The 19631-nt window shown below is 38.5% G+C and overlaps 1 protein-coding gene across 3 annotated transcripts in view; it reads right to left on the bottom strand.

Moving 5' to 3' along the window:
- The window catches only part of CFAP47 (cilia and flagella associated protein 47), a 642446-nt gene that overhangs the window by 588733 nt on the left and 34082 nt on the right, over positions 1–19631 (bottom strand). For all 3 annotated transcript variants that reach the window (XM_037902107.2, XM_043538024.1, XM_043538025.1), the window contains exons 10-18: positions 15851–16064; positions 15300–15452; positions 11408–11597; positions 11227–11323; positions 7182–7398; positions 5395–5639; positions 4001–4131; positions 2249–2371; positions 1277–1408 (exon numbers count right to left, since the gene is read on the bottom strand). In XM_037902107.2, the coding sequence (XP_037758035.1) occupies positions 1277–1408; positions 2249–2371; positions 4001–4131; positions 5395–5639; positions 7182–7398; positions 11227–11323; positions 11408–11597; positions 15300–15452; positions 15851–16064 (1502 nt within the window). The remainder of the gene's footprint in view (positions 1–1276; positions 1409–2248; positions 2372–4000; positions 4132–5394; positions 5640–7181; positions 7399–11226; positions 11324–11407; positions 11598–15299; positions 15453–15850; positions 16065–19631) is intronic.

The raw sequence follows: 19631 nt of genomic DNA on the forward strand, positions 1-19631 counted from the left end.
AAATTCTTCTGCCCACCTACAAACTGTTTCAGTTATCTATGATACCAGTGACTCCTGTTTTAGTTTAATTTTTGTAGTGAGGTACCCGCCAAGAGTAGATCCGCTATCAAAAATGTAATCTCTGTTAAAAGCTCTCCACAGAGAGAAATACAGAAGAGATTGTAACTAACAATCCATAAACAATGGTTATTTGTTTCATTTTGTTCTTTTTCTTTAACAACATAATTATAATTAATAACGGATTATTTTGCTTGTCTTTAATCACAGCATCCTGTACAGCAGGGATCAGCAAACTTTGGCACGCAGCCCACCAGGGTAAGCCCCTGGCGGCCGGGCCAGTTTGTTTGTGTGTTGCATTCGCAGGTTCAGCCGATTGCAGCTCCCACTGGTCGCAGTTTGCCGCTCCAGGCCAATGGGGGCTGCGGAAAGCAGCGGCCAGCATGTCCCTTGGCCTGCGCCGCTTCCCGCAGCCCCCATTGGCCTGGAGCGGCAAACCACGGCCAGTGAGAGCTGCGATCAGCCGAACCTGCGGACGCAGCAGGTAAACAAACTAGCCCAGCCCACCAGCGGGCTTACCCTGGCAGGCCGCATGCCAAAGGTTGCCGATCCCTGCTGTACAGAAAGGCAGAGAACCCCATGTTATTAAAAGAGTGGAATTCACATCCCAGAATTGGGATTAAGAGAGACAATTATTAATATTTGGCCTACCATTTCTTGTTTTGCTAAACTATAAATTCTGATAGTTTTTCAGATAAAATGACTTGGCACACAATAACTTGAAACACCCCTTTGGAAAGACAAATTGATGATAAATAAATTCATGCTCAAAGGCAATCTTACACCCATGCCCTTAGACTAAATCAATCAGATTAGAAGCTTTTAAGTCTTTCCTCTAATTGTCATTATTTTGAATCCTTTCAAAAGACCCATTTATAGGGTGGATGGTTTGTCTTTGATAAAACATTTGATTCTATTCCAACAAAACTTTCAAAAAGGAACACTCTTCACATCCATATGTATTCATAACAAACTCATCACCTCAAGTACAGTATACTTTTTTGACCACAAAATAATAAGATAATGTTTAAAAATTGCTTTAAGAAAAATATACAGATATTCATTTTGAAAAACCACAGTACCAATCATCAACTTTTTTAGGAAAAAATACATTATGTTGGACTGGATCAATGGATAGCAAGATTAATAGATTGGCATGCACGTACACACATACTTTTAACAAGATAATAAAAAAAAAATCTGAAAATTTGAGTAATACCTCCACTCTGGTATCAAATTTCATTACTGCATTGGGGGTGAAGTAGATTTTGAGATCAGCATGGCCTCCAACAGGTACTACCCCCTCAGAAGGAGTGATAGTCATGCCAGGCAAGGGGTTCGAATCAAGAACCTTCAAATACAAATAGTAGTTATAAAACATTGATAGTGCTGTAAATGTACATTTTTACAGAATTTAGGAAAGACATTTTCTGTCCAGAAGAGTTTACAATTAGTTACTGTAACCATCATACTCTGTGACATTAATCTAGGACTAAAAGTTTAGGACAAAATTTTCAGTTAGGCACTAAATCCATATGTAGGCACCTAAATAAATGATCTGATTTTCAGAGGTGCGGAACATGTATCAGATCTTATTGTGCAGCTAACTTTTGCAAGCCAGCTTTGAAAATTTGGGCCTTGATTTTTTCCTTACAAGCACTCCTGAACATTAGAAAATTATGATTTCACACAACTCCAAAAAGATCCAATACAGCATCTTCTCCAATGACAGATACAAGCTGAGTGAAAATTATCTGCAAGTTATTCACAGCAGAAATGTGGACAAGACTCCTGCAAGGGGAAGTTTATCTATCCAGTGATTTCTGCTTAACTTCTCAGAGGCCATGTAAGCCTAAGAAGTTTCCTTATTTTTAATAAGCACAGTGTTGTAATAACAAGCATATTATCCTACACTCAAATGTGGTCAGGAGGGCCTGCGCTAATACAGACATCACTATTGAAGGAAGAGAAACTAGGTCAAGTAGTCCCATGAACCCCTAAAGAGTGTAGGATTCTAAAAAGGGTAACTATATTTTGTTCAATAAACATTAAAACTACCTAAAGGGAAAAAAAAAATCAATTAGTATACCACAGAGAACATGTCTAATAACTGAGAACACAAACTCTAATAAGATATGAAGAACTGTCCAAAACAAGAAAAAAAACTGTACAGCAACATAATTCAGTTCACCTGGAAGTATGCATGATTTTGTCCTGTGTTTTGAAGAATGGCTGTCTTGCAAGTAGTTAATCCTAGAGGAGCATGATTGAAAGGTATCCTGTGTTCCATAAACTGAATACTGGTGGGTCCAAGCTAACAACAATGAAAGGAAGGAAGGAAGGAAGGAAGGAAGGAAGGAAGGAAGGAAGAAAACATAACATGTCACTGAATGTAAATAAATAATTCAACATAGCTTAAAATTTTTTTTTCTTTCACAATAAGCCAGACAGTCGTGGAGATGCATAAATTAAACAGTGAAGTAGAATGTAAAGGGGAACTAACATTTATCTACTTTTTGCCAAACCACCTAGATCAAAAAGTAAACCTCTATCAAAATAATAAAATGTGTTTTATTTCCCTTTGAATATTAATACTTTTGCTATATTACTGTACTTCAGTTTAAGTTTCACATGGCTATCAAATTCAGGTATGAAGTTTTTGCAAAAGCTAATATTTTGAGCGATTTTTTAATGTAGTGCACAGATAATTATGTGAACAAAAATAAATTATGACCCCACTTACCTGCTAAATTGTTTATGGTGGCTTGATCAAAAACAACACAGCTCATGCATTTCCTCTCCTCATTTTGTTTGACAGGCAAGATGACACGATCTAATCACAGTCCTGGATACCCTCCACCACACCTCTGTTTCTGTAGGTTGATCTCTGATCTGACAGAAATCTGTAAACCTATGGTACCGCCTCATCTGGAAAGTCTGAAGTGGTGGGTGTCTGTGCTATACTGACGAAGCATCTTAGGGTATGTCTACACAGCAAGGAAAAACCCACAGCTGGCCTGTGCCAGCTGACTCAGACTTGCAGGGTTCAGACTACTGAGCTATTTCATTGCTGTGTAGACTTCTGGACCCGGGCTGGAGCCTGAGCTCTAGGACTCTCTCACCTCGCAGGGTCCTGGAGCCCGGGCTCCAGCCGGAGCCCAGACACCTACACAGCAATGAAACACCCCCGCAGCCTGAACTCTGCAAGCCCGAGTTGGCTGGCACAGGCAACTGCAGGTATCAGTTGCTGTGTAGACATACCCTTAGAAGAAATCAGCAGATGAGTGGGATAAGAATTGTTTTTCTAGGCCTCAGTATGCCACAGCACAGACCATGTTATAACAAGCTGTACCAATTCATCCACCCAAACAGTGGCAGGAATAAGACATTCCAAGCTGACTAAGAAAAAGGGAGCCTGTGGGAAATGTAATGGGAGGACGTGTCTTATTGGCCATCATTCTTAAAGAAAGAATTCCTCATTTGAGCATGAATCTAAGAGCTCTACTGGTGAAGGCAACATCAAACCACCTCTAAAAATTCACCCAGCAGCGCAGATTTCATCTGAATTACACTTTTCATAGACCCTTTATTGACCCAGGAAGCAGAGACTGTCCTTCTGGAGCAGCCGCCAGTTCTAATTCAGCAAGGATTACTAGCAGTTCTGTAAACCTCCCAGATACACGATCTGATGTATTTAGCTACAATAGACCTTTCCTTTCCTTTCCCAGAACTAGGTTTCGAGAAAATTGTGAACTGTGATTAGGTTTCAGAACCAGGGAGGAGCAGGAACCCTGGTCTGTGCTGTGGAAGAATGAGTCACAGAATTTCTACTGTTTTGATCAATGTATAAGATACAGAACATGTGAGGTTAAAATAAAATTTAAATCAAGAAAATGTTGATTAAAAACCAAAAATGTACAAAACCATTTGGGTTAAATATTACCTTTGCAAGGCATTTTAGCTTAAGTGTGTTTCCCTGATGTACACACAGATTGAATTCTCCTGTTTCTGGAGAGCAGAAACCTGGATGCCAAACCACTTCACACTCCAGGTCTTTGTATGCTTCTACAATACCTAGATAAAATGTGTATAAATATGTAAATATTCACAATTTTGGAAAATTTTTGAAGTTTACTTTATGTGACCAGTTCACATTACTAGAAATGTCTGGCCTGATTTACAAAGGTGCCAAGCAATATACTTAGTTTAAATTAAACCTTGCTTCAAAGTTCTTATAACAACTGCATAACCCAGTTTATCAATATACTTCAACAGAATGTATCCACAATTTATCAGTCTTTGAGCATGTGAATCACATTCATGTACTAACTCAGTCTTAAATAATACAAAAATGAGTGCAAGTACAGGCAAACCTGGATTGGTGGGTAATAACTGAGTATTAATTAAAAAGACAACAACATTTCAACACTCTCAGAACTCATTCACACCTTAAATTAAAAAAAAAAAATCTCTTTGCCTTACTTCCCAGATGCTGAGGCATTCCAAGTTCCCTGTCGAGCTAAGCAGTGTTTAAAACACAGTTACCCTAAACCAGCTAATTTGGTTGGAGGCCAAAGGTATTTAGCACACCTAACTCTCCTTGATTTGATTGGGAAATCAATTGGAGTTAGTTAGGTGCCTAACTGGGCATCAATGGATCTGAACGTCTGCACCTCAGTGTAAACTGGGTCCTTTCATTACTGAACTCCAATACCGTTTTAAAGAGGACTCTGCTATTGGAGATTTCATCTTTCAGATTAGATGTAAAATTAAGGTCCTAAACACATGTAATAATTATTAATTCAATGGCACTTTATACAAAAGTAAGAGTTGGCTAACCTTCATGTTTTGGCCAGATTTTAAATTTTGTGGTATTATATTCTGTCTACCTAAATTCCTTAGCAGTTTTGATGTACATGATTTTCTTTATCACTTCCTATCCTAAATGGTTGCATAGTATTGCTGTGTACTATTAAATAGTTGCCTCATTCCACTCTTGCAGTCAGCAGCTTAAACTCTTGAGCTCAGAGCAGAGCTGCTGTGAAGAGCAGTTTACTGTGGTACAGAAACAGCAGGATGGGGCTGTGGTGCACTTCCAGAGCTTATACAAGCAAATTAGTCTGGGCATCAAAATTCAGCGTTTTACCTGCTTTTATGGTCTTTGTGGTCTGATCATAGTTCTGACTTCCAGTAGTATTAATGCAAACCTTAAACATAACATTTTACTGTGTCAAATAAACATTTACATTTGATGTTAGCCATCTTTAAGATAAATGCTCACACACCACATTTTATTGTTTGCATGTTGCTTAAAACAGCTTTAAAAACATACTATACCTTTGGCTGGCCGTATAGAAAATGCTATTCCTTTATCTGTGACTATAGGTTTCCAGTTGAATTCAGCAAGATAGTTTCTGCGATTGCATAATCTGACTGTTGCTCTAAAGCTTGTTTCCGCAAGGAAACCAGGAGTTGGATTTAGAATCAGCTCCCTTGCAGACAGCTCAAGGGCAACGGAGACTGCTTTTGCAACTACCAGCACATGCCCAGTATGTTTGTTGTTTATAGTGTAAGTGAAAGATCTGTAATATAGAAAACATATGAGCCAATAAATTTTATATATAGTAAAATATTCAGCAATATAGTTACATTAAATATAGTCATTAGGAGCAAAATACCCAGTGAAAATATTGTACACGTTAGGCATACTCAGTTAAAAGGATTATAAAAATTTGCTACTTGAAATTGTTTCCTCTTTACAGTATACTAGGGACCATAACATTAACAAAAATGCATTTCTACAGCTTTGATTCATTACAATTTAATGGTCAAATATATGGTCACTTCTTTGCTGAGTGTTATCAGATACCAGGGCCTTGCAGGTCAACTTCATGTTAGAGAAGAAACCTGTGACCCAGACTCAGGTTATTTTCTTAGGGTACAGTAGAACCTCAGAGTGACAAACACCTCGGAAATGGAGGTTGTTCATAGCTCTGAACAAAACGTTACGGTTGTTCTTTCAAAAGTTTACAACTGAACCTCGACTTAATACAGTTTGAAACTTTACTACGCAGAAGAAAAACACTGCTTTTAACCACCTTAATTTAAATGAAACAAGCACAGAAACAGTTTCCTTTCCTTGCCAAATCTTTTTTTTTAAATTTTCCCTTTGTTTTTTAAGTAGTTTACATTTAACACAGCACTGTCCTGTATTTGCTTTTCTTAGTGTTTCTGCTGCTGCCTGACTGCATACTTCCAGTTCCAATTGAGGCATGTGGTTGACTGGTCAGTTCATAATTCTGGTGTTCGTACTCTAAGGTTCTACTGTAATTGGTTAATTTACAAAATGTACACAAGACTTGTTTCCCTAAACAGAGGTGGTTACTAACTGCACACAGACAGTGCCCTCTTGCAGAAACCTCAGCTAAAGCATCACTGCTTTTTCACCAAGAAGCATTTGTCTTGAACCTCTGTATCTCTGACTCTCTTGGAATCTCACAGCTCAACAAAACACACCGAGGAAAAATCTGGATCCACCAAAGTCAATGGAGCCAGTATTTCACCCACTATTCACTATTCCTACCTTTGCCCTGGGTTTTTAACATTGGAAATCTTTTACCCCAAAACTGCTCACCTACAACAACACTGCCTCAAAGGATGGCCTGTGTTTCTACCTTCCTTCTATACGTGCACATGAATATTTGACTCAACCTCCTCAGCAACTGTATGGGTATTGTTAGAGTTTCATTTTGCGATATCGCCTACCCTAGAAAAGGTTTTCAGTACAGCTATATCAGCAATCCCTCCTAGTGTAGACAGCTTATACTGGCAACATTCCCAAATGAAATAAGCTATAATGGCAAAAGCACTTTTTTGCCAGTATAACTGTGTCTACACTTTTGCCAGTAAAAAAAAATCTCATCCCTAATTAACATAATTACAGTGGCAAAAGATTTAAGTGTAAAACTAGGCTTTGTGTTTACTTATCGACAACTCATAACATGCAAAACATCAGCACTTCCGTTATAATAATATTTAGTTTAAACTATCTATGTGAAAAATGTGTATATTTCCTTTGCCACCTAGGTTAATACCTAAACCAAGAGGCAAATAAATAGCCTTACTTCTGAAATTTCCCCAAGGTATTAGTCTGAAATACTACTGGAATGCAAGTCTTCGAAAGAGGTGGCAACACATGGGACAATGGACTAGTCTGCTGTAGAGCCTCACTTTCAATTTCTACTTGTATCCAGATGTGCACAGGCAGATTATTGATGATATGCATTTTTCTCGTAGATGAAGAGTGCACACAAACTTCACCAAAGTCTATGGTGGACGGACCTAGAATATATATGAAGTTAACAAAAACACTAAGGAAGCATAATCAAAATTTGTAGTTTAGTTCTATTTAATCTACATCACTATCCTACATTTTGGTTCATCAAATTACACAAGGGTGAAAAATAAATAAATCCACCATAGTAGAGACAGATTCAAACCAAAACCTAGGATTCAAATACCATCCACCCTGGATGCAGGCAGCGGTGTGGTTCAAAATTCTGTTCTACACTTGACATCTTAATTCCACCTCTCTATAACAGTAAGATAAATATTGCAAGAAGTAAAGGTAAACGTAAAATATCATTATTGTGCCTGAAGGCACCACTAATGATAATTTATTAAAATGTAATTGTGTGCATTAAACATGTATGATAACAGTCAATGAAAAATGTAATAATAGTTTCTACATATCAATGATCTTTTTAAGAAATGATACCTGAGGAACCACAGCTTTTTAGGCAAGATATTGATCCAGACTCCTTATTAAATGGATAATGTACACTTTTCAAATCACATTTCAAGAAGTCTCTTTGTTCATTTACTCATCTTAATTAATGATGACAGAACAAATGCATTAGCAAAAAGAGTTTATTTCTCCACTTATGCAACTTGTTACTTCTCAGTCCAAAACTACAGAAATGGAGGGTAATATTGGGCCATGGCTTTTAGGCACAACTCCCTAATGAAACCAATCATTTGATAGAGTGTGAGGTAGTGTTACTAATGATTTGGCTTTCTTAGCATTCACATGCATGAGTGTGATCACATTTATAAACCATGCTCAAAGGCAATGTGTGCTTTTTACTTTCCAGTACTTAACTGTTGAATGGTTTCATCACCTTATCTGTGAATATTTACAGAAAAGCTGTTAGGTAATAAATTAATTTAAAATATTGAGTGAAAAAAAATGATGCAAACAAAGTTTTCAGCTGTATTTTTCAGCTTTAATTTTACATGCACTCACTTTGTACTTCATATACTAACAACACTTTATACATCTGTGAGTAACTGCTTCCCTCTCAAACTCAAACACCTGGGCTCTTGTCATATCCTTACAGATACAACAACCTGTTTAAACAAATTCCATCTCTACCTAGGACCACCAACGGCCTAACTATTTTCAGTTCCATACCTTATACATATATGTAATATCTCCAGATTACATCCCACTTCCCAGCCTTCCTATTAAGTCTCAAGTCATAGGTTTTTTTAAAAGGGGCCATAATAATCCCCTAATCCGACCTCTTGCATAACACAGGCCACAGAATGTCACCCAGTAATTACTAGGTCAAGCCCAATGACTTTGGATTGAACTAGAGCATATATTTTAGAAACACGTCAATCTTGATTTAAAGACTTCAAGTGATGGAGAATCCATCATATCACTTGATAAGTTTTTCCAATGGTTAATTATCTTTGCTGTTAAAAACGCGTGCCAAATTTCAGCCACTAGACCTTATTTTGCCTTTATCTGCTAGGTTAAAGAGCCCTCTAGTACCAAATCTCTTCTCTCCATGTAGCTATTAATATACTGTGATCAACTCATCTCTTAACCATCTGTCATAAATATAAAGGGAAGGGTAACCACCTTTCTGCATATAGTGCTATAAAATCCCTCCTGGTCAGAGGCAAAGTCCTTTTATCTATAAAGGGTTAAGAAGCTAAGATAACCTCACTGGCACCTGACCAAAATGACCAATGAGGAGACAAGATACTTTCAAAGCTGGGGGCGGGGGCGGGAAACAAAGGGTCTGTCTGTCTGTGTGATGCTTTTGCCGGGACCAGAGCAGGAATGCAGGTCAGAACTCCTGTAAAGAGTTAGTAAGCAATCTAGTTAGATATGCGTTAGATTCTGTTTTGTTTAAATGGCTGATAAAATAAGTTGTGCTGAATGGAATGTATATTCCTGTTTTTGTGTCTTTTTGTAACTTTAGGTTTAGCCTAGAGGGATTCTCTATGTTTTGAATCTGATTACCCTGTAAGGTATTTACCATCCTGATTTTACAGAGGTGATTCTTTTACTTTTTCTTCTATTAAAATTCTTCTTCTAAGAATCTGAACGCTTTTTCATTGTTCTTAAGATCCAAGGGTCTGTGTTCACCTATGCAAATTGGTGAGGATTTTTAATCAAGCCTTCCCCAAGAAAGGCGGTGTAGGGCTTGGGGGGATTTGGGGGGAAAAGGTGTTTCCAAGTGGGCTCTTTCCCTGTTCTTTGTGTAACACTTTGGTGCTGGCAGCTTTTAACCTAAGCTGGTAAGAATAAGCTTAGGGGATCTTTCATGAAGATCCCCACATCTGTACCTTAGAGTTCAGAGTGAGGAAGGAACCTTGACACCATCTCTTTGATAAACTAAATAGATTTAGCTTCTTAACTTGTTGCCCCTTTCTGAACCTTACTCAATTTTTCAACATCCTTTTAAAAGTGTGGACACCGGTCCAGAAGTGGAATGGACACAGTAAGTGTTTCACCAATGCTGAATGCTAAGGTGATACTATCTCCTGACTCCTACTTGATATTCTTGCCTATACATCCAAGAATCACATTAGCCCTTTTAGTCACCACTTTTCAGTGGAGCTCTTGTTGAATTAGTTATCCACCATGACTCCTAAGTCCTTTTCAGAGTCACTGCTTTTGAGGATACAATCCCCGACACCTACAAGTATGGCCTCTGTTCTTTGTACCCAGATGTATGATCTTGCATTTGGTTGCATTAAGATGCAAGTGTGACAGCGTTTGTGGTTGCAATCCAGAAAAGTAAGGTGTTGTATCACCACTTGCCCTGTAACCTTAGGTGCTTCACAATGCTTTGCTGTAGGAGCTTCCAACTTGGGATGTTCACAACCAGCCTACAAGCATGCAGGTCACATCCTGAGTGCCTGTGTGCTAGACAGACCGAGTTCAGCATTTCTGACTCCAGCAGCCTATCTACAGCCTCACAGCACCACTCTGGCTTCCACCAGTCTGGGTTACTACTTGATAGATAACCCCAACATACTCCCAGTCCTGAATTTTCCAAAACCGCGTGTTCTGCAATGTTCAACAACAATTAAACCCAAGGGGCTGCAGGTGCAGAGAGTGAAAGTCAAGCAGTCACAAAGGAAGTTTGCATAACCAAAGACTACTTTCATCTTTGCACATAAATGTGCAGACACAGTTTGAGTTGTTCCAAGCTCAAACAATGTTTTTTTTTTTAAAAAACAACAAAAAATATCTATGAGGCTGTATTATTAGTTTTGAGGAAAACTACATTTTATGTCCTGTACATATTTACAATGCAATCAGAGAAATATTTATGGTACCAAGTCTCATTGGTAGAGGTGTTCCATTCAGGTTTCCAAACACGGGTTCTTCCTTGTCACACCACACCATACTGAAAGTTGGTCTAAAAATAGTTTTTAAGACACCACCCTTCTCCATTCTGATATCACTATGGTGCCCTCCCAGAATCCTCTCCTTTGAAGACAACCATAGACAGGGTACTCCTATTGAAATTAATGCTTCTCCACATAGTATGCAACATTAGGGCTTCAGAGAATGAGCAGCCCTGATCCTGTGACCTATATCCATCACACATGTGGTATGACTTACTTTAGCTAGTTTGCAAAGGGAGATATACACCAGTTCTTCTAAATCTAAGTGTTCTGCACCTCTATACTGTCTGCAGAGGTGTAGGACTGATGACCAAGCACTAGCACGCATATTAAAGCCACCTTTTCATTAAGCACATACTACTTAAGGCAAATAATTAAGTTGTATAGATTACATTACTATTAATAAATACTTTTATGCCAGCCAAATGAAATGTTCTAACCTCGGTGATATCTTACCAATGAGTATCTGATAACGCTGTTTTGGTGTCAAAGTTATATTACAATCTTCCTTCTCTTGTGGAGAAGATGGTACAGCATTAAGCCCGTCATAAACCTGCGGAAAACCCCAACAAATGCTTTATCAATTATTCTCAGTGTTATGTTTTTCTTTTATTTAATGTAAGTATGCCTAACTTACCTCTTTGGTTAAGGATTTAGATTCAATTGCTGCCAGCTTTCGACTACTTAGCAGGCAATCCTCATTTAAAGGAGTTGTTTCTACTTTCAGTTTCTCCTTGTGTAAATCTGTGATTGTAATCTTTGGTGACCTGAGCCCTGAAGCTGGTTTTAGGCCTATGTTCACAGGATTGTTAAGACTGTTATATTTCCTTTAGAAAAACAAAAAGGTTAAAGTCCAAATTTCTGGAAACCTAACAAATGTTCCATGTTATGCATATGAAAAAATTAACTAAGATTTTAAAATATTTCAAGTAGTTATTTTGATTAGCATATTTCGCTAGAGAAAAATTCCTCAATTGTGTCAAATACTTTGAGCAATCCTACTGTAGTGTCTTTGAGTCACAGACTGACATTTACTGTATGTTTGTACAGTGCCTAGAACAATGGGGCCTAACTTGGATTGCGAACTTTTAGATACTATTGCAATATAAATGTTAAATTACGTCCAAAATCTAAGAATGTTAAGGTTGCAAAGTCAAGCACTCAAAAAGTTAGGAAATGCCAAACTGGTGAAATGTCCACTAATTCTGCCACCTAGGGCCTAATTTTTCCAGAGTATTTAGCATTTTTACTGCACTTTATATGTTCAAAACACAGCTCTAATCAACTTCAGTTGCAGTCACAAGAACTCAGAACTTCTTCAAATCTGGCCACAGGTGTCTTATGTTAGACATCCAGAAAATGTTCAACGCAACTCATGACCATGAACATTTTGGCTTAAGTGATTTTCCCAGCATCACATAGGAACCGTGCATAAGATAGCTCAGTGATTTGAGCATTGGCCTGCTAAACCCAGGGTTGTGAGTTCAATCCTTGAGGGGGCCATTTAGGGATCTGGGGCAAAAATTGGGGATTGGTCCTGCTTTGAGCAGGGGGTTGGACTAGATGACCTCCTGAGGTCCCTACCAACCCTGATATTCTATGAATCCAGTTCTCCAGGGCAGCATTCAACTTTAACCAGCAGACCATCGTTTCTCTTTCTGCAATTCCCTACTCATTCACTAGACACCTTCCAACTTCCGCAACAAATGAGACAGGGGTTCTACATACAACAGCCTCATCCATTACACAACGCTGACTGAGGCAGAAATCCTATAGTAAGAATTGTAGGTGATCATGTAAATAAATACTGTATCACAGTGTCTACACATAAGGGGACTGAATTACAGTTGCAGAAGCAAACTTCTGCATTTCTTAACTTTTTACTGATTGACTTTGTAACATTAATATCTTTTTAATAGATTTTTTGTTTGTTTTTTAACATTGTTTCCTAAAGAAAATTTAGGAAATTAACTGAAAAAACCCCAGAAATTCTATTATGTGGAAACATACTGCCCCCAAATTGGGTTTGAACCTTTAGATTCACAGCACAGACCTCTTTCACCTGTGTTAACCAAATACCTGGTACCAATAGTAAGCTGTTATCCTCTATGTGGACAAGCCATCACAGGGAATGATCACATCACACTTTGCCAGTGGGTTTCATATCTATTTGCTGACAAAGAATGTAGAAACTCCTATGTTCATTTCCAGGTTCTAGAAGGGAGTGCACCCTAGTAGTTCTAGACCCTTCCACCCAATCCTCCATAAGCCTGTGTCCCCCTCTACTCCTGTATGCTCTCCACTCAGTTATAGTTCACTTACCACTCTGCTCCTATTCACCTACTGGATCCTACCCCCCTCCCTCACTTTTTCTATGCACCCCACACAAACCCTGGCTCCTACCCCTCTCTTCTCCTATGTACCCCCATACCCCATCTCCTACCCCACCATCACATCTCCCCTACCCCTATCCAACATCACACCCTAGTTCTTGACTCCTTCCTCCTCTGCTCATACGCAAACCCTTCACACTGCAGTTCCTGCCTCACTCTCCCCCTCTGCTCCTATTCCATCCCTCCTATACCTTCCCTGTTCCTCCATCCATCCCCACCTACCTAGCTCCTATCCCACTCTGTGCCTATCCACCCCACACTATCTTCCATATCCTGCTCTCTGCTCCTAAGCCACTTCTCCTGCACCATCTCCTGTCCCTCCGTCCCTTGCAGCCCTCTCACCACTTCCTGTCTCCCTCTCCTCTTGCAACCTGCCCCATGGGTTTCTCACCATCCTCTGATTACTATACACTCTCCCTATGTCCTATCCACCAACTCCTCACTGCTCTGCAGTCAAGTCAGGTCCTGGATGCCAGCAGAGGGAGCTTTGAGAGCAAAGGAAAAGCAGTCTCCCTGCTCTTAGTTCAGTTGATAAATGCCACAGCAACCCCTGGTGGCTAGCATGAGCAACTACAGTTGCAATTGCAAGGAAAAATCCTGTTCATCCCATGCAGCCCAGAACTGGAGCATACCCAGTCCAGATGGAATATTCAGAGAATTTAACTGCAAGTCTCTACTGAACATGTGTGAACTGAGATTTTTTTCAGGGGCTTAAACCCTGGCCAAAATTTGAAAGAATTTTCATGGGGAGGCAAAAGGCTGACACAGGGTAATATTCCTGCCAAATTTCAAGCCCTTATTCCAAAGCACAAATGGAAAGAGTGTCTCAATGAAACAGTTAAGAATTTTTTAACGTGTGAAACAACCTATTTTTCCCTATCCTTGTTCTTCGGAGCAGATGAACCATTTTAGCTGAAATTTTTAATAAAATAAAATAGCCTGAAGCAGACATGTTGCATGAAAATTTTCAACCCAAATGGGTAAAATCTGGCAAAGTTATAAGCTAGTGAAAACAGAGCCTTATAATGGAAAGTGTCAGGCAACCTTAATAAAAGGCATCACTACCTCCGCCACCCATAATAAATAAATATCTACAGTATTTCTTACAGAAAATAATCACTAGTACTTGGTGACTTATTTCACATTATAAACCTTATTTTCAACTTATAAAAAACTGTGGTTAAAGATTTAACTAGAAGTTAAATCTGAGATTTTTTTTTTTAAATAAATGGTCATTTTTAAATCATGACAGTACGTCTGATCAGGCTACTCTATAAAGATATATAAGACTTTCCCAATGCTATTCTAACAAATTTATAATATTCAGTTACAAACAGACAGATGAAGTAATAAACCCATACTTGCAATTTTATCCACATACATTTTTGTGATTTCGTAAGCAAATCTAGAAGTCCAAAGAGAACTTTAAAAAGATAAATAATAAAATATCCCTGCCTCCCCCCCGCCCCTTTTTTTTTTTTTTTTTTTTTTTTTTTTTTGCAGGGGAAGGGGTGGGAAAGACTTAAAAATATCAGGAATGCCCAATCTGGTCTTCCCTCATTTCCCTGCAGGTAACTCTAATTTCGGGATCAAATACAGCCAATTCTAGTGAGGTCATTTAATAGATTTGTAGATTTTAATGTTGGAAGGGCCGTTATGATCATCTAGTCTGACCTCTTGCATAAACACAGGTCATAGAATTTTACCATGCGATTCCTGCATCAAGCCCAGACCTTCCAGTTAGGCTAGTGTATATCTATTAGAAATCCATCCAATCTGGATTTAAAGACTTCAAGGTAAAAGAGAATCCATTGTTCCAATGGTAAATTACCCTGACTGTTAAAAGTATGCATCTTATTTCTACTCTGGATTTGTCTAGCTTCAGCTTTCAGCCACTGGCTCTTGTTATGCCTCTGTCTGTGAGTTTTGTCCAGTGAAGCAGCCCTAAGCGTATATATAATTACTAGGGGAAAAAATCTGAATACATTAAGAACTAAATCCCCAGCACTGCAAACACTTATGCATGGGCTTAAATTTAAGTTCATGAGTAGAACCACTGAAGTTAATTTGAATATGAATACGTATTTATTGTGTCAATGCCTTAGGTATTTCTTCATTTTAGAAATAAAATTTTACCTAGTAGCTTCTTTCTGTAAGCGACGCTGTCTTAAACTTTGAATAAAATCTGCATAGTATTCCTTATGTGCTTGCTTTTCCAGTTCTTCATAATCAGTATAAGCAAAATCTGGATCCACATAATGATATCGGTCAGCTTTCGTAAAAATAGTCCTAAATATTTAGAGAGAAATGTAGCTTCGTTATATATATTAATGATTTAGGATTTTATTAGACTTGAAAAATATTACTGATTTTGTTTATAAATAATTTATTGCAAACCCCCATTATGTTACAGGTGATTATTAGTATTTGACTTTGCAAAGACAATAAAACATACAAGAATTAGTAGTTACACCTGCAGTTTTCCCTGAGAAGCAACTAAGAAGAAATTTACTAGTACACACATTCTTCAGTCTAAACAGACTTCTATATATAAAAATATTCAGTCTGAAAATATACTCAAATATTATAAGTGATTGATCTTGATCTACTTTTGAAATAAGTAATAACTGTTAATACTACATCCTAGCTTCTCATTTAAATACTATAGTATTTGTATACTACATTACCTGTATTTTTTATGTCGTTCACTGGGCCTAATGCTGGCTGAGCGATCATTAGGAAAGGCTATAAGTGCATCACTCTTACAGTCCCTATTTATCTGATGAGTATGCATCTGTGTTTGAGCTGATTGAAGCATTGCTACTGGTGCAAAATCAATAAATCGCCCAATCTCATCAGCTACCAACTGTCCAGTTGCATTGGTAATCATTGGTGTTATTCCTTAGGATTTAAATAAAACAAGTTACATGCAATCAAACTACCATTTTCAAATGGGAGTTACAAAGGAATATCTCAATTCAGAAAAAATATATATTTCATAAGGTATTACAATGAAATCACAATCTAAAAATGAGAGTTCTGACTTTTCTAACACCAGTTTTACAAAAGTGTATTTACATTATCTTCATTCACAAGAAGAAATGATGGTGTTGTGTAAAGACTCATCAGACATCTGTTCAATTCCTGCTCCTGGCACAAACTTTCTTGCGCGATCCTGAGCAAGTCATCTAGGCCTTGATTCAGCAAACCACTTAAACTTAAGCACTTGAATAGCCTCATTAAAATCGGTGGGACTACACATGTACTTAAAATGTGTTGCTGAATTGGGGACTGAATCTCTTTGTATCAATTCCTCAGAGTACTTAATTCCTAATACTTCCTCTTTCTCATGTTTTATCACTCTTGTATATTCAGACTGTAAACATTTTGGGGCAATGATTGTCTCTTACTATGTATGAGCAACAAAAAGCAAAATGTAGCTCTGATATCAGATGGGACCTCTAGGTGCTTCCATAATACAAACAACAATGTATATTTTAAGCTAGTGTAAGAGAAGAGAATCAGACTCTACAATTGATATATTCCAGTTTCTCTCTATTTTACTAGTATATAGTTTGAAATGTATGTATTACTAATACACACGGTCTGCTTTCCTATATTTTTTAAATTAGAGAAACACAGCCAGGAAGTTAAATCCAAAACGGATAAATATTTTTTTAAAGTTCTATTAATGTAGGTTATGCAGAAGTTTATCATGTATAAAATTAATCCAGTTAAAATAGTTTGTCCGAATATAACCATTTCCTAACAGCATTCATAGGCACAAACAGGGAGTGAAGACAGGAACATGTTTTCCCCCATCCCAACTTTGTCACCCTACTGGATATTCCCCTGCCCAAAAAAAGGTCTCTGTTGAGAAGGTCGGCTTCTTATTAGGCGGTCTCCCACTCTAACTTGTCAGATGACTCTCAAACTGACCCAGTCTCATATTGCAGTACTTCCTGGGTGACCAAATGGAAATGTTTTTCCATAAGTCCTGTCCTTATGCTATATGACTGACCAGAAACCTGAGGGTTGGGGAAGGTAGTAAGAAACAGGAGCTAAAAGGAGCAGCAAAGCAAGTTCCCTGGACATGAAAGAAATGGATGTCTTTACACATACATAAAATACATTTCAACCATCAAATCACGTCTAAAATGAATAACTATTTAAACAGACATCTGTAGCCCATGTGTTTTCTTTCATTATCTGTCACCTTTCAATTTACGTAAATTTAGAACATAATAATCAATAAAGTGTATTGGCTTTAAAATAATTATTGGAATGTCCCACAGAACAAAACAATTCCTCCAAACCACAAGCACGCTGGATTTACCTATCTAACCATTAACCCACTCCTGCCTAAAATGCCTTAAAAAAAGTTACTCTGGGCTCTGGCCAGCTGAAAGACCCTTTTAAGCCATCAGCACTTCCATCTACCTAACCAGCTTCATACTCCCACTGTGGCCAGTGCTTCATTTGGCCAGGTGAAGAAGCAGCTCACAGTGGATGAGTTATAGTTATCTCACACACATCCCTCCTCTTCTCTGCTCTGAGACATCGTGGAACCACCAAGACATATCTCATTAATACCCTAATCCACCCTGCATTCAGAAACTGCATAGAAGTCAGTAAGTTGGGAGCAAGAAGACAGCATTTAGAATGGTGGATGGTCATCAAGGGAAAGGGAGAGACAGGGAGAAGCCATTAGGTTAAATAGGAGGTGCTTGAAAATTGGCCTATAGAGTTCAGAAGAGATGTACTGGAAACGGTTGTCAACATCTGAAAAACTTCTCCAATGACCCTCCTATATAAAAACTACAATCTAGGGCAATCAGGTTGCCTGCCACCAGAGGACTGATCATCAGGGTGAGGTTTTGGATATCTTGAATACCAATTCTAATTATCAGCAAATCAAAACTAATATTCCACATTATTCCACCTATTGAGATATTGTTTAAAAAAAATACCTAAAAGTTAGAGATGGGAGAACTGCAACAGGTTAGGGCTTCAGATAAATACCCAAAGTTCTGATGCCTATCTGAACTAGAAGAGGCCCCATGAGATCCTATGACAGGGATAGTCAATTGGATTTGGCCCACAGTCTGCCTAACTGGCAGGTGCTTTTGAACAGACTGCAAAAAAATTTATTTATGTATCGTCATTATTGTTAATATTTTTGTATTTTGTCTGGTGTCTGGACCTTGACTGTACCTTGACCAAAAATTTTGGACCTTGCCAAAAAATAATTAATTGATTACCTCTGCCCTATGACCTCTCCTCATCTCCAGACTGCCCTGCACTTCCTTGTGGGCTGAAGGGGAGGACCAGGGCCTCTTCCCCCATGCTGATGTGTCCAGAAAGTACAGCATGCCTGGGGGCAGCACTTCATTTTACCCCTGAGATACAACTCTTAATCGCCCATCAATTGATTCTCTGTCTTCACCTTCCCACCATGTCTTGGAAGGTTTGGGGAGAAGGGAGGTTGCCTTCCTCTCTTACATCAGTGAGCTGTTTCTTCAAATGGGCAGGAGGCAGCTACTGAGCACTCAGTTCCCTTCCTCTCCTTGACCATTCATACACAGAGACCAGCAGCAACACCAAGAAAAAGATGTGAAGTAGAGGAATACTTGGTAGACAAAACTCAAAATTCTGAATAGAAACTGGAAGTCAACATTGTGGTTTTGTCGACACTAATGTTGTAAATCGAGCTAAGTTACGCAAGTCAAGTTATGTAAATTACATTACTTAAATCGATTTAACTTACATCAACTTAAAGCTGAGTCTACATTGCGCTATGTCAATGGGAGACGCGCTCTCGTCGACATAGCTTCTGCCTCTCATTGAGGTGGAGTACTGAAGTCGACAGGAGAGCACTCTCCCATCAACTGAGGTGTCTTCACCAAACGCACTAAACTGATGCCGCTGCATCTACGGCAGGGGCACCGATTCAGCCACATACCGAAGACAAGCCCTCTAGCAAAACTTCAGGATTTAGGTGTCACAGCATCTTGGATACTAGCCAAGAACTGGGTTTCTGAAACCAAAAGTCTTGGCCAAATCAACACTGTTGCATAGGATCTCTTGTAAGATATCAGAAACAAGGACAAATAACCTAACTGGGAATATGAGGGAGTTGCTTTATGCTCTGGAATATCATTTATGCTATGGATATCATAGATTCATAGGACTGTGGTAGCTGGAGGACAGTGATATGGGAAAAGATCAAAGAGCCAGGTGTGATGGTGAAATCATGGGGTAATAGTAGCCTGAAAAAACATTAACACCTGTGGTATATATTGTCCCTCCTAACTTATTCTGCATGGTCCATGTCACTGTTTGGAATCCAAACACAGCAGCACTGTGCAAGTGCACAACCACCAGAAAATGACAATGATTATGTTTGATGTGAGTGAAATGCAAAGAGTGAACAAGACAGTATAAATGATAAACCCTATTAATTTTTTT

Source organism: Chelonia mydas, chromosome 1 (assembly GCF_015237465.2).
Source record: "Chelonia mydas isolate rCheMyd1 chromosome 1, rCheMyd1.pri.v2, whole genome shotgun sequence".
Classification (NCBI taxonomy): domain Eukaryota; kingdom Metazoa; phylum Chordata; order Testudines; family Cheloniidae; genus Chelonia; species Chelonia mydas.